General features: G+C 48.7%; 2 protein-coding genes across 3 annotated transcripts; one reads left to right on the top strand and one right to left on the bottom strand.

Moving 5' to 3' along the window:
* Nucleotides 1–418: 418 nt before the first annotated feature.
* On the bottom strand, nucleotides 419–6,836 carry Dpagt1 (dolichyl-phosphate N-acetylglucosaminephosphotransferase 1). Its single transcript, XM_038321128.2, has 9 exons — nucleotides 6,169–6,836; nucleotides 5,714–5,834; nucleotides 5,226–5,439; nucleotides 4,367–4,513; nucleotides 2,839–2,923; nucleotides 1,742–1,930; nucleotides 1,342–1,429; nucleotides 1,026–1,181; nucleotides 419–937 (listed from the first exon to the last, which is right to left on the bottom strand). Exons 1-9 carry the CDS (start codon nucleotides 6,327–6,329, stop codon nucleotides 872–874), a joined length of 1,227 nt encoding a protein of 408 aa, XP_038177056.1. The 5' UTR covers nucleotides 6,330–6,836; the 3' UTR covers nucleotides 419–871.
* Nucleotides 6,837–6,875: 39 nt separating this feature from the next.
* Nucleotides 6,876–24,599, top strand: C2cd2l (C2CD2 like). Of its 2 annotated transcripts, none has more exons than XM_038321125.2 (15): nucleotides 6,876–7,010; nucleotides 13,770–14,864; nucleotides 16,713–16,808; nucleotides 17,166–17,285; nucleotides 17,448–17,558; nucleotides 17,638–17,754; nucleotides 17,848–17,959; nucleotides 18,082–18,190; nucleotides 19,030–19,094; nucleotides 19,184–19,311; nucleotides 19,400–19,574; nucleotides 20,277–20,378; nucleotides 20,517–20,653; nucleotides 20,740–21,025; nucleotides 23,532–24,599. In XM_038321125.2, exons 2-15 carry the CDS (start codon nucleotides 14,511–14,513, stop codon nucleotides 23,741–23,743), a joined length of 2,124 nt encoding a protein of 707 aa, XP_038177053.1. In that variant the 5' UTR covers nucleotides 6,876–7,010; nucleotides 13,770–14,510; the 3' UTR covers nucleotides 23,744–24,599. The 2 variants fall into 2 exon arrangements, with proteins under 2 accessions (XP_038177053.1, XP_038177055.1); XM_038321127.2 differs by having other exon boundaries at nucleotides 6,877–7,010; nucleotides 20,520–20,653.
* Nucleotides 24,600–26,316: the final 1,717 nt, after the last annotated feature.

The raw sequence follows: 26,316 nt of genomic DNA, 5'->3' as shown, positions 1-26,316 counted from the left end.
TAGAAACCACTACCGCCTTTCTCCTTCCAGGTCAGGATACTCCCACCCCCTCCTCAGATCTGCAGGGTTTAAAAGAGAGAAATGAGACCTGAAAGTTCAATTCTACGCCACAAAACTGAACACTGTGATCCTTCACGCTACCACAAGTTTGGTATTTCAGTATTTATTCAACATGGTCTGTCTGGTTTCAGTTCTGTCGCTTCTCGCAGGATCTGATGGGGCAGAGGTAGGCATCCTATTGTAGAGGGTACCCACCCCAATTCTTCCGATTGATCCTAAAATGCCCATACAGAAAATAGATAAGGCCAGGGCCACAGTTTAGTGGTGCAGCACTTAGGTACAAGGAAGCCCTGAGCTCAATCCTCAAGCACCTCAAAGGTCAGGAGAAAGAGGGAGAGGAGTGGATACACCTACAGGAGAAAGTAAAAGACAATCCTTTATTGTCACCATTTTGAGCACATGGCCTGCCTTGGCTCTTCCTAATGGGAACACTCAGAAGTCAAGTGTGAGGTTACCTTGGAATAAGGCCCTAACTCTAGCCCTTGCCCAGGCTCTCTCTCAAGGTCTGGCGAATTCCTTTAGAGTCAGGGCTCTGAAAGCTGAGCTTTGAATATCCGTGGCACCCCCTTATGAGACTGCAGATGGGACAGAAAGGGAGAGTATCGCGCTGAAGAAAGCCATAGGCAAAGTCCAACAGAAGGACTTTAAGTCCAATAAGGTCCAGGTCAATAATCACAGGTGATGGGAGAAGCTGGAAGCAACCAAAATGGCCCGTCAGAGAGGCCTGGACCAGAAGGCAGTCTGGGTCCAGACAGGCTGGCCCTGGGTGAGGCCCAGTGGAGACTGGGGTAAAGGGCAATCTTTGGGGAACTCAGACATCATAGAAGAGTCGGACAAGCTGGTAACGAATGGAGAAGGTGACTGCACTGCTCAGGATCTAGAAGGAAAAATGAACTGGAATAAGAAGAACAGCGTTGAAATACAGTTAAGAAAATTTGCATAATTTACCCCACCCTCAATTTTACCTGTAGTAGCAGCAAGAGCAATGTGAGGTTTCTCTCATGTATGGGCCCAAAGACTTTCAGTAGCAAGTTGATGAGGGTCATATTGTTACATTCAGTGAAGGCACCATCCTCATCCTCACCTCGGTGAACTGTCACTAGCCGAAGGTTCTCTGCTACCTGGAGAGACCAGAGGTAAAGACAGCTTCAGTTCTATACACTCCATCAACAGGGCTCTTCCTGACTTCCAAACTCCCCTCGGGTCTGAGAAGGCCTGGGTTTCCCTTTTCCCATGTTAAGGATGGTGGCCTGGGGCCTTACCTCCTTGTTACCTTGTTACCTTTAAAATAAAGGTGCCCAAGAAAGAGAGGCTCTTGGTCTTGAACTTGGAATAGCTCATCTCCAGTTTGCCTGTCTTCGCATTGAGTCTGTAAAGGGAAGATGATTCCGTGTGATTGAATCACTCACTGTCAAGGAACTTTCACCCTGCGGTTACTAAGAAGAGTACTTAAGCACTGACGTTTGTTTATGGTTCTGCGGCTTAGAGCTGGGTGATGGAAACTGTCGCAAGCACTACACATTACGGAAGGAAATGTGCTTTGTAAATTAGAACGGGCTACCCAGATAGAGTTATCCCTTTTCCCCCCTCCGCTTCTTACACAGGAAATGGATAGAAAGGCTGGCTTTAGTTAACCCAGGTGAAAAACTATAATGCCCCTTTCCAGTCCCAGAGTGGCTACCTGGGCATGCGGTGTCGCGGGCAGGGGATGATGTGGAAGAGTTGAGGCAGCGAGTAGAGGAAATTGAATACTTGTGGCATAAAGAAGAGCAGCATGGTCTTGCTGAAGTGTCCCAAGATCCCCACCACAGCAAAGGTCATGCCAGCAAAATAACAGAAGGTATCTCCCACAAACACCTGGGACGGGTACCTGGATGGGAGAGGTATCTGAGCCAATGCCAGAGTCATTACTGACCCTTCCCTTTCCTTCCCTTCCCTTCAGCACTCTCGGCAGCAGCCTAATCCTTATCTGAGTTCTAAGAGAAAGGCTGTTCCGGAAACTCTGCAGGACCCAAAGCCCCAAATTCATCTACTCCTGGGGGAGCCACAGCATTTGTTCCCAACCGTAGTTCTACAGTAACAACCTGGCTGGATGTGTGGCCTAGTGATAAAGCAGTCACCTAGCATATACAAAGTCAGGAATTTGATCCCCAGCATGGTATACGTGTGGTAGGGGTGGTATCTAGTACCACATGCCTGTAATCTCAGCTGTTAAAGAAACTGGAGGCAGAGTTGGGAGGTAGTAGAGGTAAGCGGATCTCTGTGCATTTGATGTCAGCCTGACCTACAAGAGATAGGGCTGTTATACAGAGAAGCTCCGTCTCGAAAAACCAAAAGAAAGGAAGAAAGGAAGGAAGGAAGGAAGGAAGAAAAGAAGGAAGGAAGGAAAGAAGGAAAGAGAAAACTGAAGCTGAAGGCAAGGCAGGATGATTGTAAGTTCAAGTCTAGCTTGATAATACAGTAAGTGCAATGCCAACTTGGATAACTTAAGAAGACCCCCCACTCACCCATCTCAAAAGAAAAAAAAAGGGTCAGGAATACATCTAACTAATAGAGTGCTTGCCTAGCATTTCTAAGACCCCAGACCCCAGATTCAATCCCCTGTACCATAAATACACGAATGCTCACACTCACACAAAACGACAGGAATGGCGAACCACTACCAATGGAAGACCCAGAGAATACTCAACAAAGGTATGAACAATTTTAGTCTCTATGTCCAGACCATCTCTCCCACACATGCCAATCACGTCCTCTCTTATCCACAGGCCTACTTACCAGTTATGATACAGCAATCCCAAGGTGGTAAAAAAAAATGGTATCATAAAGTAGAGGGAAAAAACATGATCATCCCGATAATCACCTTTGGAGCAGAGTAAAAAGCAAAGTTAGTACCCACGTATCCTCTACGCATCTTGGTCTCATCTGTGCCTAATTGACATTCCCAGCCATTAGGAACACCTCAGGCAATTCACTTTCCAGACCAACTCTACCCCACCCTGAGCCAACTGGCCTCCACCTCTGGCTGGCTGTGATTACAGGTACTTGCCACCACGCCTAGCTTTAACTTCCCCTTTCAGGTCCTCCAGGCAGGCGATTCCCAATACTCTACCAATTTCATCGAGCCTTCAAAAAGCTAGTGACTGTCTTAAATGCGGTTTAGAAATTCCAGCTGGGGTTTGAATACCGGTTTTACTTCCTAGTTGTGTGGATTTGAATATGACACATTGAATTTCTCTAAGCTTCCGTTTATCAAACTGGATAATGCAGGTTACACAGAGTTGTCATTTGATTTGGACGAGATAATACTTTTAAAAGCACTGAGCTCTAGCTAGGGGTAGGAATGGTGCCCACGCCTTTTTTAATCCCAGCATTTGGATCTCTGAGTTCCAGGGCAGCATGGTACAGCCTATCTCAAAACAAAACAAAGTTCTTAGTTTTATTAAATACTTGTTGAGCTCTATCAACTAAAGACAACCAGAAATATCTAGTAGTCAAACTTGGGTTTACTTAGAAACTAAGACTTCCAAAACCATATACCACAGGGAACCATGGGTGGTGAGGAGCTTGTTTTAGGATTTGTTTTGTGTGATCTGGGAGAGGAAGAAAGGAAGGAGATATGCTCTGCACTGGGAGCTCTCGGAAGGCATGAGTCATTTTTAGTATATATATTTTTTAATCTAAGCAGTAGGAGGAAGTCAGGTGTGGTGCACGCGTCTACAATCCACACACGCAAGAGACAGGAAAAGACGATGAGGAGCTCGAGGCCAGCCAGGTTACATAGCAAGACTGTTTCAAAACAAAACAAATGAATTGTTACTGGAAAAAGCTGTGCCCTCTCATGTTAGCTGAGAGAAGTTCCTGGTCATTTTCATGTTGCTTAGCGTTCTGGGTTTGTCTGTACTCAGACATGATTATGGGGGGGTGAGGTCTTCGTGGTTTGTTTGTTTGTTTGTTTGGTTTTTTTTTTTTGTCTTTTTCCACAGTGGTCAGAGGGTGACTCTTTCTGATGCTGGGGTTCTCTGAAACTGTATGTCTGATAGAAATCAGTGGTCTAGCTATTCACGACAAGCTATAAATGACAGCACTGCTGTTTCTCCTTCTCATGCTTAGCCCCTTACGGTTGTCTGCAGAGCAAATAGCTTCCATGCTAAAATCGCTTCTGTGTTGTTGCTCTCCTCCAGGAGCTCTCTGAGCCCACACTCAGCTCTCAGGTGCGTCCTCCTCCTGATCTCCAAGCCCACCTACCTTCCAGAGCCCACGCTCAGCTCTCAGGTGCGTCCTCCTGATCTCCAAGCCCACCTACCTTCCAGTTCCACCAGGTTGAAGACAATGATAGAAGCACAGATGACCAGTGACTGGCCAGCCTCCAGGCCATTAATTCCTGCGAGGATGTTGATGGCATTAGTACAGAAGACCGCAAGCAGTCCCATGTAGACGTAGTACAGGATCCCTGGGGAAACAGAACGGGATGAATGAAAGGATCTGAATAGGCAAGGCCTAGTAGCACAGGTCTATAATTCCACCTACTTGGAAAGCTGGGATAGGAGGATTACCAGTTTAAGATCTGCCTGGGCTAAGTAAGTTCAAGGCAACTTAGTATGTGACCCTGTTTTGAAATTTTAAAAAAAATTATTATTTACAGAGAAACCCTGTCTCGAAAACCAAAAAAATGAAAATATTATTTATTAATATTAAATATTAATTAAAGTAATTAATATTACTTATTTATGTGTTTATCTATTTTATGCATGTGGGTACTTTGTCTGCATGTACATCTGCACACCAGAAGAGGGCATCAAACAGTTGTGAGCTGCCATGTGGGTGCTGGGAATTGAACTCAGGACCTTTGGAAGAGCAGTGTGTGCTCTTAACCACTGAGCCCAGGCTTCCTGTTTTGAAGTTTTTAGAAAATGGAAAAAATAGAAAGGAAAAGCTTTGGTATAGTTCAGAGTGCTTGTCTTGCAAGCATGAGGTCTTAGGTTTAATTCTTTATACAGGAAGGAAAGAAGACATGGGAAAGAAGGAGGGAAGGAAAAAGAAATCTGAGTAGACACCGGGTCAGAAAAGGAATATTTATGGAGAATATGGACCACCAGGAAGGGTGTTCTATTGGGATTTCAGAGGAAAAGGTACCCTGAAGTAGGTCCCACAGGGCTACTCACCCAAGTCCAAATGCAGGCCCAGAATCCAGCGGAAGGGCTTGGGTACCACAATGGTTGTATTGCCAAAGTTAGTAAAGTAGACCATGAGGAGAGGTAGTGAGGCAGCTGTGGGCAGCAGCAGCTTGTGGCGCCAGCGCAGATTGAGTACATCATCAGCGAAGCCCAGGAAGATCATGCAGCAGATGGCAAGGAGGGCACCTATCAGGGCCACAAACTGGGGAAGGTTTGGGCAAGTCACGACTCAAGCCTACTATTCTGTCTTTCAAGAATTCTTGCTTCCTGTCTTTTCCATTTTTTTTCCTGTCTTTTTCTTTTGGAGTTGAGGATTGAACCCTGAATCCGGGGCTTTGGGTGTACCAGGAAGGCTCTATCACTGAGCTAGATATCACCAGTCCAAGTATTCCTACAGTTGGGTCCACTGTAATCCAAATAACCCCAACTCAAGTAAGTACCCGGCCCAAGCCACCCGGCCCCACTAATGCACTTACTTCATGATGGGGGAATGCCTTACACTGCTCCTCCACAAAGCAGTTCAGGAAAGGGAAAGGGATGAAGCAGAAGAGAATGATGAGGAAAACAGCACCGCTGATCACTCCCTGGGACTCTGGGCTGCGGCCCAACAGCAAGCGGTGGAGGAGGAAGAGGAAAGGGGCGTGGTCACTCACTAAAGTAAGGGTTCCGGTAACCCAAAGTGGCTTTCTTCCCAGGATTTTGTTTTGTTTGTTGGTGAGTAGTGAGAGTGTGCACAGGGAAGAGTTTACCACTGCTAGACGTTCTGACACCCAAAGGTCCCATTCCGTCCCTCCCAGGATAGACAATTCTATCACACACACACACCCCACCCCGAGTTCTGGGTTGCCTGGGTTAGCTCTCCAGCAAAGCCAAGCATCTCAGTCCTCGCCCCTGTCCTGCATAACCTGGCACCCTGCCCCAGCACACTCACATCTGCTGTCGGCTGAGCTTGTTGAGATCCTGGCCACAGAGGCGCGCGGCGATAAAGTGGCTACGGAAGGCTGGAATGAGGGTGACAGTAGCCACGAAACCAAGCAGCGAGCCGATCAAATTCACCAGCAGCGGCAGCGGCAACTCTGGGAAGGCCCACATGGTGACCCGCCAGGGGCCGCCGCTCCGCCGCCTAACCAGTTAACTAGCAAACCCGGTACAATCCCAGAGGCCTCGGCAGTCCGCAGCGCCGCTCCCTACTCGCTGAGTATTCCCGCGCCAGCAGGAACAAAACCCAACTATGACCTGACCCTCCCTCCTGACCTGCAAGAGGATCTAAGAAGTAACCTCGGCTCTGCCCCGCTGCACCTACCCGTTGTTTCCGCCCGGATCTTAATTGCAAAAGAACTACGACCGCTGAAGGCCAAGGCACCATTTTTAAAACGGGCACCAGAGCCGGACGAGTAGTGGTATTTTAAACTAAGCTTTTGTTCCAGAGGAGCAGCATCTTTAGAGTTTTGGAAACGCAACTAAAGAAAAGATAAGTGGATACTCTCGGAACATCATATTATACAGCTCAGAGCGTAAATACGCTTTGCCCAGTTCCAACATGAACGCTTCCTTGTACCACGTGGCTGACACAGCTTGTTCTGTGGTTCCACGTCGTGTCCTGTTCCACCCCGCCCGCCGGTCAGGCTTAAAGGGCTAGAAGCCTGAGCTCAGTCTGGAATGCCGCGGGGCTGAAAATATGGCTACTGAAAGCCTTTCGTCAGGAGGGAAGAGAGTGTGGAACCACACCTGCACTTTGCAGGAAAGCTGTTGCCAACACAGTAGGAAGCCAAGGTAAACACCGCTTCCGGAAACGCAACCACAGTTTGGAGGGATTTTGTAAATTCGAAAGCTCAGACACTTGAAAAGCCCCTCCCATTCTTTTTCTCGCTCACGATCCAGGTACATTTCCCTCAACAACCCACCCACCTTATGCCTCCACGATAGCAGTTTGTTGCTGGGCAACCCACGGCTGCATTTCAGCACTGAGAGGGCTGTTTGTGCGTTCGGGTGTTGGGTTTGAGCAGGGACTTTAACTTGGTGCTGGATCACAGCAGTGTGCCAAGCTCTCAAAACACGGAGACATACTGAGGCATTGGGAAGAGCTAATGAGGCAGGAGAGCTTAACCATACCTCGGGTGAGCCTGTGGATCTCCAGTAAGGTTTCTTCCTCCAAGTCACTTGCCTTTTGACATCTGTTCTGCAGGTAGCAGATTGATCTCTTAGGTGGCAAATGTTTTCTATTTCTCAGAGAGGAATCCACCACAGAGAATTAGGGAGTTGGCAACAGTGTGGTATTTTGTCCATTCCTTTTAAATATAGCATGCTCCTAGAATCAGGGTGACGTTGACATTTTTTTAGGTCAAAGATAATCTTTCCTTTTCCTCCAAACCATGTATGAAAATGTCTCTTATACTTGAAAATGGCTCTTATTAACACTAAAGTCCTATATGTCTGTCTGTCTGTCTGTCTGTCTCTCTCTCTCTCTCTCTCTCTCTCTCTCTCTCACACACACACACACACACACACACTCACACACAATTTACTCGATAGTATACTAAGTTTTGTTTTTCTATGTGTGTCCACATTCAAGCAAACACCAGGGAGGCAAATGTTTCCCTTTCCGATGGTGTTCCCTGAGGGTTAGAACACAGAGATACCTGTGTCCAAGGCATCATCGAGCATGATGAGTGGATCTAGAAAAGGTAAAGAGAGCCATAGGATTACACGGAAGTGAGAGCGCCCTGGGGGGATTATCTTATAATATTTCTGTAGTGAGAGGGTAAGGGTCTTTCAAACAGGGAGCAGGTGGGAAGGCGGAGCTTGCAAGATCCCCAGAGGAGGGAGCATTCAGTTTTCTTGTTGATCGGGAGGAGGCTGAGACTCCCTGGAGATGTGAGGGACAGTCTGTATCTTTTTTCTTTTAATTGTTATTTTTATTTGGAGTCCAATCCTAGTAAATCTTTTCCAACCTGGCTTAACCCATAAAATCCCAGTGTGTTTTTCTTCTCCAGAAATCACTATCTTATCCACCACCCACCTAGGAGGGTGAGAAGACTTGTCTAAAGTACAAGGCACTGGGGGTTTATCAGTTACATGGACATGCTACCATCAGAAGTGGTTACCCGGATACTTGTCATATAATCGGAATAATCTTGCTCCCACGATAATAGTGCTGCCTTGATTAATAGAGAAAGAAACAAATACATGACTCACTTGAAATTTTGTCTCTCCTGGTGAGAGTTTAAACAATCCTGAAGAGTCAGTCACCAGTCAGGGACTCACAGGTCTACTGAGCTGCAATTGTCCCTGTGCTGAGCAGACAGCACACATCTACTGAGCAGCAGAGTGCTTCCCAGTAAGCAAGGCCAACCTACTAGGAAACCAATTTGCCTGACAAAGCCTAGCTCAGAAATGGTTCACGAGAGAGAGAGAGCTCTGCAAAGTCCGGGGCCATGAGACTTGCAAGCTCTGCCGACGGCCCCGTCCTTTTTTTTCCTACCTTTCTCCATTCACTCTAGCTAGCAAAGCTCATCATCAGGAAGTAAAACCTAACATCTTCCATTCAGTGGACTAACATGGATTATGAAAAGTAAGAATAATACAGAAATGCTTGGTGTCCACTTGGCTGGTCTGCAACTCACTGTGTAGAGCAGCTTGACCCTGAACTTGTGCAATTCTCTTGCCTTTCCCTCCTGAATGCTGGTATTATACATGCCTTCACATCCAGCCCAGAGTTCTGGTTCTTAAACTTGACCGACAATAGGGATAGTAAATAGGCCGTGAAAGATGCTCAGACAGATTTCTGAACAGGGCAGAAATTCCCAATATTACTCAAATAGAAGAAGGAAAGTATGGATTCAATGATACCTTTTGTTTTAGAATATTATTTTTAAAATATTTATTTATTATGTATATAGTGTACTGTCTACATGTATGCCTGCTGGTCAGGAGAGGGTGCCAAATCTTATTACAGATGGTTGTGAGTGATCATGTGGTTGCTGGGAATTGAGTTCAGGACCTCTGGAAGAGCAAGCAGTGCTCTTAACCACTGAGCCATCTCTCCAGCCCAGAATATTAGTTTAAGATGTGTTATATTTGTTTATTCTGTAGAATATTTGTTTAGTGATGCAAAGATGTGTTGCATTCTTTTATATTGTATTTGTTTAACTCTGTGAAGCTGTGTTACTTTGCCTGTCTAAAACACCTGATTGACCTAATAAAGAGCTGAACGGCCAATAGCTAGGCCAATAGCAGGAGAAAAGATAGGTGGGACTGGCAGGCAGAGAGAAATAGGAGAAAAAGGGGGATTGGGAGGCAAGAGAGATCAAGTAGCTCAAGTAGTGAGAAATGCAGGGGCCAGCCACACAGGCAGCCACGGAGTAAGAGTAAAAGTAAGATTCACAGAAGTCAGAGAAAGGTGAAAGCCCAGAGGCAAAAGGTGGATGGCATAGTTATAGTTAAGAAAAGCTGGCTTGCTCACTGGGGCTGGAGAGATGGCTCAGTGGTTAAGAGCATTGCCTGCTCTTCCAAAGGTCCTGAGTTCAATTCCCAGCAACCACATGGTGGCTCACAATCATCTGTAATGAGGTCTGGTGCCTTCTTCTGGCCTTCAGGCATACACGCAGAAAGAATATTGTATACATTTTAAATAAATAAATAAATAAAAAGAAAAGCTGGCTCGCAATAAGCCAAGCTAAGGCCAGTCATTTATAAGAAAGAATAAGTCTCCATGTGTGATTTATCTGGGAGCTGGGTGGTGGGTCCCTCAAAAGGGCCAAAAAAGTAAGTAAAAACCAACCTGATGTGGAATGTCCTGGATATGTGTGAAACAGCCTTTCAAACTTCCTGCTTCATGGAAAAGTTTGCCAGATACTATGGGCCTGTAGGCTGAAGATGGATGCCCCAATGTTACAGAAGAACTTTGGGTGACTGTCGAGACAGCAAGATGTCTCTGTCATTTCTAAAGTTTTGGAAGTTGCTTACAATGTACTTCCTGTTTACTTAGATAATATATCCTTTTAGGGTCTTTGACGGAGTTGAAGACAGTTATAGTTTTCCTTAGTTATGAAACTTTAGGCTCATAAAGAAATATTGTAACTGTAATTCTTATTTGACAACTGTTTTGCTATATGTAATTTTACTATGTTAAAGTTAAAAACCTTCCTTTTATTTAGAAAGAAAAGAGATGATGTGGGATGTCCTTCTGGATATGTTTTGCTTTTATTGGTTGATGAATAAAGCTGTTTGGCCAGTGACTTAGCAGAGTAAAGTCAGGTGGGAAATCTGAACAGAGATATATAGAGAGAGTAGGCCAAGTCAGAGAGACGCCATGTAGCTGCTGAAGGAGAAGGATGCCAGAACCTTACCAATAGGCCACAGCCTTATGGTGCTATACAGATGAATAGGAATGGGTTGATTTAAGATGTAAGAGTTAGCTAGAAATATGCCTGAGCCATCGGCTAAACAGTGCTGTAATTAATATAGTTTCTGTGTGATTATTTGTCTGGGTGGCCAGGACACCAATACGCAGTCTCTGTTTACAACAACCAACAACACTTCTTTCCCCTTAAAGAGCTTGGACAAATTGGATGCTAACAAAGCTCAACCTAAAATCTAAAATGAGTGGTGATCATCAACTTAGTTTTATGCTGCTCATATTTGGTCCTCCTGTATACGATGTCTTGTCTTCTCTAATTTTTGTTTTATTTGATATGTAGTCTAGATTGGTCTTGAACTCAGAATCTGCTGCTGCTGCCTCCCATATGCACGCTGAGATTATAGGTGTGAGCCACCATGACCTGTCCAAGCGAAGCACACTTCTGAGGCTATTTGAACCTCAACCACTGAGGTACCACTTATGGTAGGTTGCCTTGATGCAGCCTACCCCGCCCCTTTGCAGTGCTGGGAGAGGAACCCACAGCCCTATGCATTTTGGGCCAGGCCTCTGCCTCTGAGCTATACTCCAAACCCTACTGCACTGTTTTCTGTTAAGACATTTTAAGATAGGATCTTTCATATCCCATCCCAGGCTGGGCTTGAATTTACTAAGTAGTCTGCATTGCCAGCCTGACCTTGAATTTCTGATCTTGCTACCTTGCTTCCACCGCCTGAGGGTTGAGTCACAGTTGTGTACCGCCATGCCTAGTTTATGTGGTGCTGAGGTTCATCTCAAGGCTTTGTGCATGCTAAGCTAGCACTTTACCAACTGAGCTAGACTTCTAACTCTAGATAACTGAGGTGGGGGCATGGTGGTTGCACCCTTTAGCCCTCTATGAGTTCAAGGGCAGCCTGATCTCCAGTCAGGGCTACCTGGTGAGACCCTGTCTCAGAAAACAAAATAACAGCAACAACTAACATGACAACTGGCACATCTCTGTGGCATAAGAAACTCCTAAGTGCTGTAGGGAATACAGTGATAGAAATGCAGCTGCTGCCTTCAAAGGCTGCTTCAGCGTAATTAGCATCATTCACTGAGTATGAGGCAAGAGAGTCGATCATGACATCATCTCTAGTCTGAGTTTCCTGGTGAGGAAAACAAAGCGTTCATATAAGCACCCCGCTGAACTATAAAGAAAGAATGAAGTAAGCACTCCAAGGCTAAATAATAAGTGAAGGGAAGTGTGGAAGCCAGGGATATCATGTAAGACAATTTTGAAGAGCCGGGCGGTGGTGGCGCACGCCTTTAATCCCAGCACTCAGGAGGCAGAGGCAGGCTGATCTCTGAGTTTGAGGCCAGCCTGGTCTACAAGAGCTAGTTCCAGGACAGGCTCTAGAAACTACAGGGAAACCCTGTCTTGGAAAAAAAAAAAAAGACAATTTTGAAGAAAGATCTGGCAGCATAGGACCATGTGTCCAGTAAAGAAGCTGAAGGAATAAACCTTAAGATGGTGGAGAATCTTATTTTTTATTTTACTTTATTTTATTTTTTTGAGACAAGGTGTTAATGCATAGTTTTAACTGTTTTAGAACTCATTATGTAGACCAGGCTGGCCTCCAAGTAATAGAGATCAGCTTGACCCTGCCCCTGAGTTTTGGGACTAAAGTCATGTGCCACCATGCCCAGCATCCCTCTATTTCCCAGGCTGACCTTGAATTCACAAGCTTTCCTCCGCCTCCAGGGTGCTGGGCTTACAGGTGAGACCCTGCTCTTCGGTAGAGAACAGAGTTACTGGGGCTCCAAACGCTCCCAGACAAGAATTCTCGATGGAAAATGGCCTGGCACTTCAACAATTTTGTACATTACTGGCTTCCCTGACCATGGCTCTTCTTCCCACTGACGTCTTCCTCCTAGGTTCTAGCCCAGAGTTCTCTCCTCCATTGTTTCCATGCATGTCTAGGGGCCGCCGTCAGTTTTGAGTTCACTGTGTCTAGTCAGGCTCACAGTAAAGTTGCCTCATCGTCTCACCTCTGCCCATCATTCCTTACAGTGAAGTCAGGCACCCCTCAAGCTACATACCCTCCCCAGCCAGGTCAGACAGCTCTGCTACTGACAGTCAGTGTTCTACCCAACCCTACAACCTTTGACCTTGTGAAGCACTGTTTGCTCTCACAAGCTTGTTTCTTAGACACATGGATTTGAGGAATATTTAACATCTTCTCATCCTGTCTTGTGTGTAGAAGGGATTGTGTCAGAGATCTCACCGTATGTCATGAAGATGGGTTCTTGGGGAACCTATTCCCCAAGAATAGATTCATCTGAATCTTTTTGTTTGTTAGTTAGTTTTTGATTTTCCAGATAGGGTTTCTCTGTGTAGCTATGGCTGCCCTGGAACTAGCTCTGTAGACCAGGCTGGCCTTAAACTCACAGAGATCCTCCAACCTCTCCCCCCCCCCACCGCTCCAGTGCTGGAATTAAAGGCCTGCACCACCCTTGCCCAGCCTCTGAATCTTTTAATAGATACACTCCCTTGTCCCCAAGAAGCAAAGATGATATCTAGACTTCAAGGAATCTAGAGAAAGGATAGATCCATCCTGAGCCTGTAAGTGTGCCGTGTCCCTAGAACACAGTTTCTTCAGAGTTGGCTAGGATGTCACTTATTTGGTTTGTGGGGTGGGGTTTGCTATGACAAGGTCTCACCCAGGTTGGTTTCAAACGTCTCAATTAATATATCATCCTGCTTCAGCCTACCGAGTAGCCAGGACGACAGTCAGGTGGCCCTACACGAGATGCCACATATTTGGACGAGAGTCTTTTGACCAAATCTATTGATAGTCCAGTGCTACAATGCCAGCTCCTTTCTCATTTCCATCCCCTCTACACGTGCTCCACAGGCAAGAGCTGTTACTATGGAAATGTATTATTTTTAAAAACAGACAGCCCTGGGCTTGGGAAATATCTCGAGAACAAACCCACGCAAGCAAGGAGGTTAATAGGGGGTTCCTGAATCCTAGCTCCAAGGGGAAGGAGGACGATGGTGGTGTTCTATTTGCAACCTTACCAGATTTTGGTTCATTTTTCTCGCCGTTGATATTAGCTGGACTTTTGCCAGGCACCTCTATCTGGGAGGAATACCTAACCCCTCCTTACCCAGGGCCTAGCTTCAACCACAGAGTAAGACCAGAAGCTGCTGAGCCAGGTATTGGAAGTGGATGGTGATTTCCACAGGGACCAACTCATTCTTAACCCCACAGGCGTCCAACCTGTAGAAATCTAAGGAGCGTAAGGGAAAACAGGCAATATCTCAGATAAGTGAAGTTCCCTTGCCTGGTACTGAAGGGGTGCGCCCGGATTTCAGGGCGGGCGGGGCGGTTAAAGACTCCACCTATTTCTATCCCGGAACCCTCTACGTGTGCAGCTCAACTTCCAGCCCCGATCCAGCTCTGAGCGCCAGGCTGGCTAGACCCCGCCCGCTGCGGGCGCGGCTCCTTTAAGGGTGTGTGGGGGCGGGGCGCTGGCAGTGTTGTCAGTGTCAGTTCTGCGCACGCAGCCCTTCCTCCCGGAGCCGGTGCCGGCCCGAGAGCCCCGGTGTCTCTGCAGACCGGTCCCCGCCCGAGTCCAGCGGGGCCCGCTCCGTGGGAGGAGTCTGATGCTGGCTGGCGACTAGCTGGGGTCACATCGCCGAACCCAGCGACCCGGATCCCGGGCTAACGGAGACAGAGCCCAGGCGTCGAGACCCCGGAGGACCTCTGCTCTATCCGTGGCACCCACCGGTTCTGGAATCTCCGCGGCGCCGAACCCCGGAGCCCGCGCGCTCAGCCCCGGGGGAGCTCGCCCACGCCCCGCGGCCCGCCCGGGCCATGCTCCCCCGGGGCAGCGGCTGAGCCCGAGCCGGGACCCGAGCCCGCGGGAGCATGGATCCGGGCTGGGGGCAGCGGGATGTGGGCTGGGCGGCCCTGCTGGTCCTCTTCGCCGCTTCGCTGCTCACGGTATTGGGCTGGCTGCTGCAGTATGCTCGGGGTTTGTGGCTGTCGCGGGCCGGTGGGGGCCAGGACTCCCGACCCACGTCAGCCGCGGAGACCGGGGGTTCACTCCGCGAGCTGGGTGTGTGGCGTTCGCTGCTGCGTCTGCGGGCGATCCGGACCGGCGCCTCTGAGGAAACCGGCGTCCGGGGCCTCCTGGCTTCTCTCTTTGCCTTCAAGTCTTTCCGGGAGAACTGGCAACGGGCTTGGGTGCGAGCCCTGAACGAGCAGGCCTGCAGGGACGGGGTGAGTCGCATGGAGTCCCTGTGTCGTCTCTTCAGCTTTGCCCCTTCTAGTGAAGAGCCTGCTCGTGTTAGGAGGGCTGGATTAGAGCTGGAGATCAACTGCAGAACCCCATAGCTTTCTCTTTCAGATCAGAGAAAAGCGTGCAGCGAGGCTAGGGGTTGTAGAAGTCCAGTTATGTACCACATTTTCTATTTTTATGGGCAAGGTACTCCGATTCCAAACCTAGTACAAGTTACTGTTCTCATAGCAACGCTAATCCGTGTGCCCGAGGGCACTTCCGCCTAGACTGGGCTGGCTGGCGCGAGAGACAGGTGCACCTGCAGAAGGAATTTGCCTGGTCCTCATGCCACCACACCCAGTAAAGATTTCATGCTCCTAAGCCCTGGTGGTCAGGTAGATCCTCCCCACCAAGGTAACGGAATCATTCCTCCACCTATCAGCAATTTCACTACTACAGCCAAACCTCCCCCCCCACTCAACCCCAGGCTGGCCTGCAGCGTAGTGTTGAAGGAAGAGGAGTTCAGTTAGAGGGCAAAGCTGATAATCTGTGTCCTTTCTAATTAAATGAACTTGGGCTGCCCCTTGAGGGTCAGCCATAAACCAGCTCAGCCTACCTCCATGGGCATCTGACCTCCCAGGAAGTGGGTAGGAAACAGAGTCATGAGACTGAGGTTGGAAGGCAGAGATCTCCCTTTTCTGGCCCAGCAACCTCTCCCGGCCCTCCACCTGTCAGCCCCTTTCTCAGAGGCCTCCCTCTGTCTCCAGCCGTGAGAGCTTGGATGCCTGGAAACAGAAGTGGTTCCAAGAAGTTGTCTTGTTTCCTCTTCCCAGCTGGCCAGCTAAAGCCAGATGACATCTGTCAGTTTACACATTGAACCTATCCCTCCAACCTGGCTCTTCCTGGACCTTGTCCCTGGGTCAGAAGCAACTCCCTGGGACAGCTGACTCAGCTGGACATTGGCCTCTCTTGCAGGGGGAGGGGGAGATCTGGATTCAAAGCTCTCATCTCCTAGCCACTTTGGCACAACTTTTGAAGAAGACAGCTACCGTAGCAGGGAAATTGTTATCCCCTGGTTTGCCAAGGGAAGTGGATGAGCCCTGAGAATTTTTCTCTATCTCAAGCCTTAAGGACAAATTGCCACCCCAGGCTGTGCCCCCTCCTCAGTTCTTCCATCCTGCTCTCCACTGCTGTAGAATTAGGAGTGGCTCTTTTTGACAGCTAAGCAGCTTTCAGCTCCCTAATTACCATCCTGATGTCCGACTTAAGGAATTAACTGGGCCTGGGACGCCTGAGCCCTCCCTCAAAGCCTGCTTCTCTTCCCAGCACTTGTGATCAAGTTTCCCCAGGCCATGCTAAGTCAGCCTTCACGTCTAAGAATTTAGGCAGAGTGATACCTTCTATGTATTTGTGAAAAGGCCAGGCTTTATTTCTTCATCTTATTTTATAGTAAGTGACACAACCATTTCCACCCTGCCCGGCAACAGATGGCAATGGACACGCCCATTTTTGTTGTCGTTTACCCTATTTGTGATTAGAGTGAAGAGTTAGGTAGAGGGAGGACAGGAAGGTTCCTGGGATTTGAAGAGGTATCCAAGGTTCAAGTCAAGTTCACTTCCAAGGCAGGCTGGATCCAGGTACTCAGCAGCCGCTTGGAAGCTGTAGGTTCCTGCAGAGAGTGGGGCTTAAGAGGAATGCCTTCTATTTTAAAGTCCTGAGCCAAGGAGGAGCCAGAGGCCAGCCTGTAGCTGAAGCCTCTGCAGTGCTAGAATTCAGCCAACAACTGAGCAGACCAGCCCTGAAGGGGACAGCTCCAGAGACTTGATGTTGTGCCCGTATTATTTCCTCAGAGCTCCATCCAAATCGCCTTTGAGGAGATACCCCAACTCCCACCCAGAACCAGCATTAGTCATGTGACCTGCGTAGACCAATCAGAGCGTACCATGGTAAGGGTCTGGTGGGGACTATCTGTTAGGTCCAGAGGGGGGTTGACCTCAAGGTTCCCTATAAGTCTCAGGGTTCGTAATTTTGAGTTTCTGTGTGCCTTAAGGATCTAAGGATTTGTTTCAGGAGGTCTAAGAATCTCACTGAAGTGATAGGCAAAAACAAAATGTGAGTGTGTGTGTGTGTAGGTGTGTGTAGGCATTTTGGGCTTTTAGCTAATTCATTGAGAAGCTTAGGACCCCAACAAGGTAGTATCCCAAGGAAAACAGAAATGGGGAGGGGTTTATTTTGAAGCATCATGGGGCAGGGCAAAGCAAGGTAAGCATCTTCCTCAATGCCTGACCCTGCCTCCCTCTCAGGTGCTGCACTGCCAGCTCTCTGCTGAGGAGGTGCGCTTCCCCGTCTCTGTGACCCAGCAGTCTCCCGCTGCCGTCTCCATGGAGACCTACCACGTCACTCTGACACTGCCACCAACACAGGTTGAGGGAAATGTGGGAAACTAAGTTGGGCAGAGGACAGTTGAATTGGCCCAGGGTTTTTCTTTTGGTGGCTCTCTGGGACGGAATTTGGGAAGGGAGGGTCCTGAGGAGTCCTTGGAAGAATGAGGCCGGTCACCCTAACCCTTTGGCTCTTGTCGCTAGTTGGAAGTCAGCCTAGAGGAAATCCCTGATGAGGGGCTGCTGGTGTCCTGGGCCTTCACTGACCGCCCAGATCTCAGCCTAACGGTGCTTCCTAAGCTGCAGACCAGAGAGGTAAGAAGGGGGCAGGCAGAGAAGAGGCTGTCGCTGCAGTGGAGCAGGGCACAGGCTCCACCTCCTTTCCTCTCTGCAGAGAGATGAGGAACAAGCAGAACTTTCAACAGTTGAGGAACTGATCAAGGATGCTATAGTCAGCACTCAGCCTGCCATGATGGTCAACCTCAGGGCCTGCCCTGCCCCAGGAGGCCTGGTGAGTGAACACCCAAAGGGAAAGATTTGCATGTATCCATCTCCAGGATCCTATATCAGGAGCATTGCTCCTTTTACCGCCTTCTGCTCTTAGGGACCCAGTGAGAAGCCGCCCATGCTGTCTCAGGCCCAGCCAGCCATCCCCAGACCTACGCGATTATTCTTACGGCAGCTTCGAGCATCTCACCTGGGAAGTGAGCTGGGAGGTAAGAGATTGCCCTTGCCATGGGTACAGGCAGCCCCTTCCCTCTGCCAGTGACACAGTTTCTCTGTTTGCTGGACTGTGTGTCTTTTGCCTGAGCATCCTCTAACCTCTGGTTCCCTTCAGGTACTGAGGAGCTGTGCTGTGCTGCGGAGCTTGACAACCCCATGCAACAGAAGTGGACTAAACCCATGAAGGCTGGTCCTGAGGTGGAATGGACAGAGGACCTGGCGCTGTAAGTCAGGCCCTGCTCCCAGCCGCTGTCCTCATAGGCAGTCAGGTTTTAAAACCTTTCCAGGTTAGTCTTGGCATGAGTCAGCCAGCCCTGCTTTCAGTAGCCTTTAGTCTAGACCTCTATTGTGTACCAAGTCCCCAGGGACAGAGAGGAGAGGAGATACAGCCCTGCCTCTGGGTACATCACAGGTCTGAAGCTGAGACAGATGTATACCTAGGGAGATAGGGTAGAGTGCCAGCTGAGATTCATGCACAGTGTACCTGGGAGTGCCTAGGTAGGGTAGATGGAGTCTTTGTCTTTCTTTTTTTGGGGGAGGGAGTTTTCGAGACAGGGTTTCTCTGTAGCTTTGGAGCCTGTCCTGGAACCAGCTTTTGTAGACCAAGCTAGCTTCAAGCTCACAAAGATCCACCTGGCCTCTGCTTCCCGAGTGCTGGGATTAAAGGCATGTGCCACTACTGCCCGGCGAGAAGAATTCTTATGAGATAAAGATCTGATGAGTCTTCATGGAAGAGGTACATTTAAACCTCAAGCAAGCATAGCCTTGACCAGAATGTGAAAGTCTTGACTGTGGGAACAGTTTGAAGAGAAAACAAACAAACAAACAAACAAACAGACTGAGAGACACAGGTGGAAGAGTGTTGGGGGATATGACTGTCTGGCTGAGGAAAGTGGTTTCCACGCATGACTTGCTCCATGCTTCTAGGAAAATGGATGACTTGGTTGGAGCCCTAGTGCTATCTTACCCACGGCTCTGTTTCTAGCCTTTGACTGACTCGAGGGTGGGTTCAGTTTGCTATGCCCATTCTTCCCTGACATGACCATCCTCTTTTGGCCTTCAGGGATCTGGGTCCCCAGAGCCGGGAACTGACCCTCAAAGTGCTCAGGAGCAGCGGTTGTGGAGACGGTAAGTGCGGGGCAGAAGGGGCGCTTCTGAGTGGGTACTCAGCAGGTCCTGCTCATGGGTCCAGCTCACAGAGTCACCCTTATCTCCAGCTGAACTCCTTGGCCAAGCCACACTGCCTGTGGGCTCACCCTCAAAACCATTGTCACGAAGACAAGTGTGCCCACTAACTCCAGGGCCAGGGAGTTCCCTGAACCCAGCGGCTACCATGACAGCAGAGGTGAGGAGGGGACCGCTTTGGGGAGATGAGTAGGTGGAGCCTGGGCCATCTCTGAGATCCTAACCCTGCTCTCCTCACCGCCTGGCAGCTGCACTATGAGCAGGGCTCCCCTCGGAACCTGGGCACACCCACCTCTTCTACCCCTCGTCCCAGCATCACACCTACCAAGAAGATTGAGCTAGACCGGACCATCATGCCTGATGGCACCATTGTCACCACTGTCACCACCGTCCAGTCCCGGCCCCGTGTAGATGGCAAATTAGGTAAAGAGGAGTAGCCCTAGACATAGCCTTAGACTAAAGCGCATTGCCTAACAGGGAAAGGGGAAGGGAAGCCTTAACAGCAGCACATCTTGTTTCCTGGTGACACGCTTTGACCTAGCTACTTCCTCTTCTCTCAGACTTCCCTCGCACCTCTCCAACAGCTAGGCTCTCCATCCCTCAGCTAGCCTCTCCCCATTTACTCCTTTGGAATCTGCCCCGTCTCTTCTCTTGCTCTAAGTTCCTTTCTGTCTTTCCATGGGTGTCTTTCCTTTCTTGAATCTAGCCCAAACTGGCTAATTGTCCCACCTCTGCTCCCAACCTTATGTGGTCTTTGGGCTCTTCCAGAAAACCTGGGGGCTTCTGTGACATTTTTCTATCTCCAGTGGCCTTACCTCATGCTTGTCCCATCTCTGGGAATCCCATGGCAATTTCCCTATCTTTACGGAGCCCTAAACATTCTCCATATATGTTTGGTATCTCCCTATACTGTGAGTGGGCCCCATGGCGCTTTCCCACGCTGTCATTGGTCCCTCTAGCATCTTTTCCATTTGTACAGCATCTTCCTTAATCACTCTTGTGATTAATCCCCCTTAATCATCCTTGCCCTCTGAGTCAACCAAAGGCTGCATCTCAATAAAGACAGTAGGGGTGGGGGCCATTCTAAAGCACTTCCCAGCTCACTCTCCCTCCCCCACCCACCAGACTCCCCCTCCCGCTCCCCGTCCAAGGTGGAGGTGACTGAGAAGATGACAACTGTGTTGAGCGAGAGCAGCTGCCCCAGCAATGCCTCCCACAGCAGCAGCCGTGAGTGGGGAACGGGATGAGTGAGCATTGGCGGGCCCTAATGCCCCTGTTGTCAAGGACTACTTTGGGTGGAGCAAGAGGAGTTTGAGTCCAAGAAGTCAAGCAGAAGTCAAGCTGTGTGTCCTCTGTATCCCCCAGCAGGAGAGAGCCACCTTTCTAATGGCTTGGACCCAGTAGCAGAGACAGCAATTCGCCAGCTGACTGAGCCCAGTGGGCGGGCAGCCAAGAAGACACCCACCAAGCGCAGCACGCTTATCATCTCTGGTGTTTCCAAGGTAACAGAGCTCTCAGGAGAAAACTAAGATGGGGAGAAAGGCCTAATGGGTCATTCTTGCCCAATGAAACCTGTCCCTTCTGGCAGGTGCCCATCGCTCAGGACGAGTTGGCACTGTCCTTGGGTTATGCAGCTTCTCTGGAAGCCTCAATGCAAGATGATGCAGGAGCCATTGGTGGTCCTTCGTCACCTCCCTCAGACCCATCAGCCACATCCCCAGGACCCCTTGATGCCCTCTCCAGTCCCACAAGTGTCCAGGAAGCAGATGAAACAACACGTTCAGACATCTCTGAGAGGCCGTCAGTGGATGATGTCGAGTCAGAAACAGGGTCGACTGGTGCCCTGGAGACTCGAAGCCTCAAGGATCACAAAGGTAGGGAGTGATGGTCAATTCATTCCCCTACTGCAGGGCTGAGACAGAGTCTGGCTTGGAATTCACCATGTAGCCCAGGCTAGCCTCAAACTTGAAATAGATCTTTGTCTCAGTTTCCCAAGTGCTAAATTCTAGGCATGGGCCACTACCCTCAGCTGTCTACCGCTTTTTTATTTATTTATTTATTATGTATACAATATTCTGTCTGTGTGTATGTCTGCATGCCAGAAGAGGGCACCATACCCCATTACAGATGGTTGTGAGCCACCATGTGGTTGCTGGGAATTGAACTCAGGACCTTTGGAAGAGCAGGCAATGCTCTTAACCTCTGAGCCATCTCTCCAGCCCTGTCTACCTCTTTTTATATCACCATATTGTCACCTCAGTCCTACTAGACAACTTGAGGCCATGGTAGGCTCAGCTAGCTTGCCTTTGAGGGTCAGGCAAACTCCAGTAGAGCAAGGGACTCGGTGCTTCAATTCCTGGCGGATTATGACAAACCGAGTGACAACGAGGGAAGTCACCACGCTGGCCTTTCTTCCCGAGTTAACAGGCTTGTTTTCTTTCATTTGCTTTTGAAGACTGGGTCTCATGTAGTCCAGGCTATCTCAAACTTGCTAGATACCCGATGTCAGCCGTAACAATCTGATCTTCATGCCTCCACCTCCCAGCCGTTGTTGTTAAGATTATAGGAGGCACCAACATGCCCAGCCATTCTTTTTAAAAACCATTACATTTTTTATTTTATTGTATTTGTGTGTGTGTGTGTGTTCATGAGCACACATCATAGCACATAATCTACCATGTAGGTTCCTGAGATTTAACTGTAGTTCTCATGCTTGGCAACAAATACCTGTTGAGACATCTTTAACAATTATTTTTAAATGTATATGGGTGTTTTACCTACATGTGTATCTGTACATCACATGTGTGCCTGGTGCCCAAAGAGTTTAGAAGAGGTTGTTGGATGCCATGGAAGTGGAGATATAAACAGTTGTGAGCTGCCATGTGAAGTCTGGGAATCAAACCTTGGTCCTCTGGAAGAGCAACCAGTGCTCTTAACCACTGAGCCATCTCTCAGGTGTCCTGCTGAGATATGTACTAATTCTTGTTTATTTTTTGTTTTGTTGTGAGACAGGGTCTCACACTATATCCAAGGTTGGCTTGGAACTCACTGGCTTTCCCTCCTCCTTTACTCTGTATCCCCAGTTGCGTGGATATAAGAAATTCTACTCCATGCCAATCTTTTTTTTTTTTTTTTTTTTTTTTTTTTTTTTCAAGACAGGGTTTCTCTGCAGCTGTAGAGCCTGTCCTGGAGCTAGCTCTTGTAGACCAGGCTGGTCTTGAACTCACAGAGATCTGCTTGCCTCTGCCTCCCGAGTGCTGGGATTAAAGGCGTGCGCCACCACCGCCCGGCACTCCATGCCAATCTTAATGTTGTTGTTCTGAGCCGGGTATGGTGGCACACACATTTAATCCCAGCACTCCAGAGACAGAGGCAGGTGGATCTGTAAGTTCAATGCCAGTCTGGTCTGCATAGTGAGTTCCAGGATGGCAACGAATACACAGTAGTGAGACCCTGTCTCGAAAAAAAAAAGGAAAATTGTTCCTCTGAGCCAGGGATGGTGGCACTGAGCTATACTCCCAGCACGTGGGGCTGGAGCAGGATTTTGAGTAAGATCAGTTTAAGGACTGCATATTGAAGCTGTCAAAGAGGAAAGGAGGGAATCCTCCCTCTGGTAGTGACTCAGGTTGCCAACAACATTCCTAACTTCAAAGGACAGAGTTTGCTGTCATGCGTCTGCACCCTTTGACCTTTAACCTGTCAGCTGCCGTCTTATTGGATTTAAAAGCCACTGTGGTAGTACAGGCTGTAATCTCAGTACTTGAGAGTCTACGGCAAGTGGATGGCTGTGAGTTTAAGATCGGCCAGGGTTGCATAATGGGTTCAAGTTCTGCGTGGGCTACAAATCCAGATCCTGCCTCAAACAAAACTAACAAAGAAGAATTTCAATTTGTGGCTTGCCTCACTTCCTGAGGTAAAGGAGTTTTTAAGTCCAAAGCCTGCTGCGTGAGCACCTTCCTCTCTCTCACGGACCCATTTTTACCTCTTTGAGGTTTCCAGACCCCCACTGCTCACACCCTGGCATGCATATGTTAACCCATCTTTCCTTTTAAGATTTATAGGCTTTGAGGAATACCCTCTGTGCAGCCTTTGTCTTTCCACAGAAGGAGGCTGAGTCCCAGCACAGCTGCAGCGCCTGCCTGTGTTATTTTTCCTGGGGATAGGGTCAGAAGTGCACCCAGATCCCTCCCCTAGAATATTGTTCCTTCCTCAGGATGGGTAAAGGCCCTGCACGCGTCCACTTTCTTTCCTGAGAAAGGCAGGCGTTAGGCAAGAGACTTTTTGTTCTTCATCTTCTGTCCTAACGTCCTAAGTCTTTTCTCCATCCTCACCCCATTCCTGTGCCCCTCCGTCTGCCTCAATTTCCCTTCTTCCCCACAGTGAGTTTCCTGCGCAGTGGCACTAAACTCATCTTCCGCCGGAGGCCACGACAGAAGGAAGCTGGTCTGAGCCAGTCACACGATGACCTCTCCAACACGACAGCCACACCTAGCGTCCGGAAGAAGGCTGGCAGCTTTTCCCGTCGCCTTATCAAGCGGTTTTCCTTCAAATCCAAACCCAAGGCCAATGGCAACCCCAACCCCCAGCTCTGAGAGCCTCCTGAACTAGGAGAGGGCAAGAGTTCTCTCAGTCCATTCCCCACATCCCCTTCTGTACCCCTCCCTGGATTCCCAGTGCTGGGGCAAGGAAAGCCTTCGGGCTCTAAGAAGCCCCGGCACTCTGGGCTGTGGGGTAAGTTGGAAGGATGTTTGACATGGGAAGCATTTGAGAGGCAGGCACTCGTGGTTGTGGACATAGAAGACAGTTTGGCAGCTGGGAGTCAGAGGCAGGCTCTGTCTTGGCATGTGTGGACATTCTTCAGAAGTCTGTGCCCTCTGCTGGTACTGCCCCCAGAGAGGAGCCCCAGGGCACTCATCTCCTTGGCAGATACTTCTCCCTTATTTATTCTCTTTTCTATTTATGTGTGTGGTCTAGGACCCTCGGCCAACAGATGCTAGAGGGCATCTTTCCCAGGTGACCCTTTTCTGTCCCAGAAGGGTAAGGCAATCTCCAAGAGGGGTTTCTACACCTCTCTTGGGGGTTCCCACTTAGACCAGCACCAGTGTCTGTCTCAGGAAGACATTGGCAGATCATAGGAAGCCGGGCTAGTGCCCAGGATGGGGGGCAGGTACTCCCCACCTCCCTACCTCCCACACTGCTCCTCTTCTCTCCTTCCCCTTTATTACCATTTTGTACTTGATGCCTTCTCCATGAGCAGTGGCTCAGTTAGGAGGGAGCCAGGAAGCTGGTAGGAAGCCTTCCCTAGCGAGGTAGCATTAGGAGCTTTAAAGACTGTGCGATCATAGAGCGAGGTTGCACCTCTATGTTGGGGGATGATGATGTCCATTGCTGTGTGATGGCTTGGAATTTAATTTATTTAATTAAAGTCAAATTGGAGTTTATAAACGAGAGCTGCTGGTTATCCTTTGAAAAGCAAACGGGCAGCGAGGCTGTGGCATTGATAGAGAAAGAGGACCGTTGGCACTGACCTAGGTGTGAGGAAGGATGGGAGACAAAGATGCTCCAGAAGACAGAGACATGTAGAGAGGTTTGGGTGACAACACTCTGAAAAGCTTCTGCAAAAAAAGGTAATCTGCTAGTTCCCCTGTCTTCACCCCCCTCTCAAATAGGCTGTTCTTTCTAGGTCATAACAGAGTTCAGAGTATGGATGCTGGGCCCGGATTGTTTTTGATTTGAGACCCAGCTCCACTGGTTACCTTGGTGACCATGGCCAAATATGGGTACCCAGTTGTTTTTGTTTGTGTTTTATCCAGACTCTCACCTATGTTGCCCTAGCTGGCTTGGAACTTCTTTGTGTAGACCAGGCTGTCCTTGAACTCAGAGATTCCCCTGCCTCTGCCTCCTGATTAAAGGAGCTGGGATTAAAGGTGTGCACTAGCACACCTGGCTGTGTGCTTAGTTTTGTTTTGTTTGGTTTCTCTGTAAAATGGGGACTATGGGCTGGGGACATAGCTCAAAGGTATCCTAGCATACCTGAGGCCCTGGATTTTGTCTCTGGCATTCATTTAATAAAGTAGGTGGAGCCAGGTGTGGTGGCATAAACCTTTATTAACCGAAGTAGCTGGGAGTCAGAAGCAGGAGGATCTCTGTGAGTTCCAGGCCAGGCCAGTCAGGGCTATATAGTGAGACCCATGCAAAAAAAAAAAAAAGCCTAAAGTGCTATTTCTCATATGGTATGGCTCACATGAGTGAGCTTTAGTACCTACAGACATGTCTGTCTCTGTCTCCTCTCCTTTGGGATGTCACACAGGACTTGAGCCAGGTGAACCGCTGCAGGAAGTTGTGCAGAGTGCAGAACCAATAGGAAGGAAATGCCTGCAACAAGCATCTCTTTATCGGTACAAGCTACTTCTCCTTTCTGGACACCAATTTCTTTACCTCTAACTCGACAGTGGCCTTGGATAATCAGGTCACTTCTAACCTTGATGTATAACATACTCGGGATTGGGTCTGTGAACAGACAGCATGGATTTTTTTTTTTCCTGATAAAGGGTATTGCTATTTGGCCCACACTGGCCTTACAGTTTCTCAGTGCTGAGAATACAGGTGTGTGTCATCATACTTGACTGTTACTTGTTTTGTTTTGAGACAGGGTTTCTCTGTGTAGCCCTGGCTGTCCTGGAACTCGCTTTTTGGACTAGGCTGGCTTCAAACTCACAGAGATCTGCCTGCATCTACCTCTCTGGTGCTGGGATTAAAGGCATGCGCCACCACCACCTAGCACACATAAACTCTTCCACTTAGCTGTATCCCAAAGCCCTTTTTGCCTTTTAGAGATAGGGTCTAACTTACCCAGGCTGGTCTTGAACTTCTCCGTAGCTCAAACTGACCTTGGTATCATCTGCCTCTCTCCACATCCCTAGTGCTGGGATTAAAGAGAAGTTCTCACATCTGACCCAGTCTATACCTTTTAATGAGCGTAAATGATGATGGGGAGGGCTGCAACTTTTAGAAAATGAATCTCAATGTGTGGATAATCCAGTCAAAATTGTTGTTTCTTCTCTGTAAAAGATGAAAGTTGCCAGGCGGTGGTGGCACATGCCTTTAATTCCAGCACTTGGGAGGCAGAGGCAGGCAGATCTCTCTGAGTTTGCAGTCAGCTTTG

Source organism: Arvicola amphibius, chromosome 3, assembly GCF_903992535.2.
Source record: "Arvicola amphibius chromosome 3, mArvAmp1.2, whole genome shotgun sequence".
Lineage (NCBI taxonomy): Eukaryota > Metazoa > Chordata > Mammalia > Rodentia > Cricetidae > Arvicola > Arvicola amphibius.
Note: the sequence above shows the minus strand (reverse complement) of the source record. Positions and strands in the feature narration are given on the sequence as shown.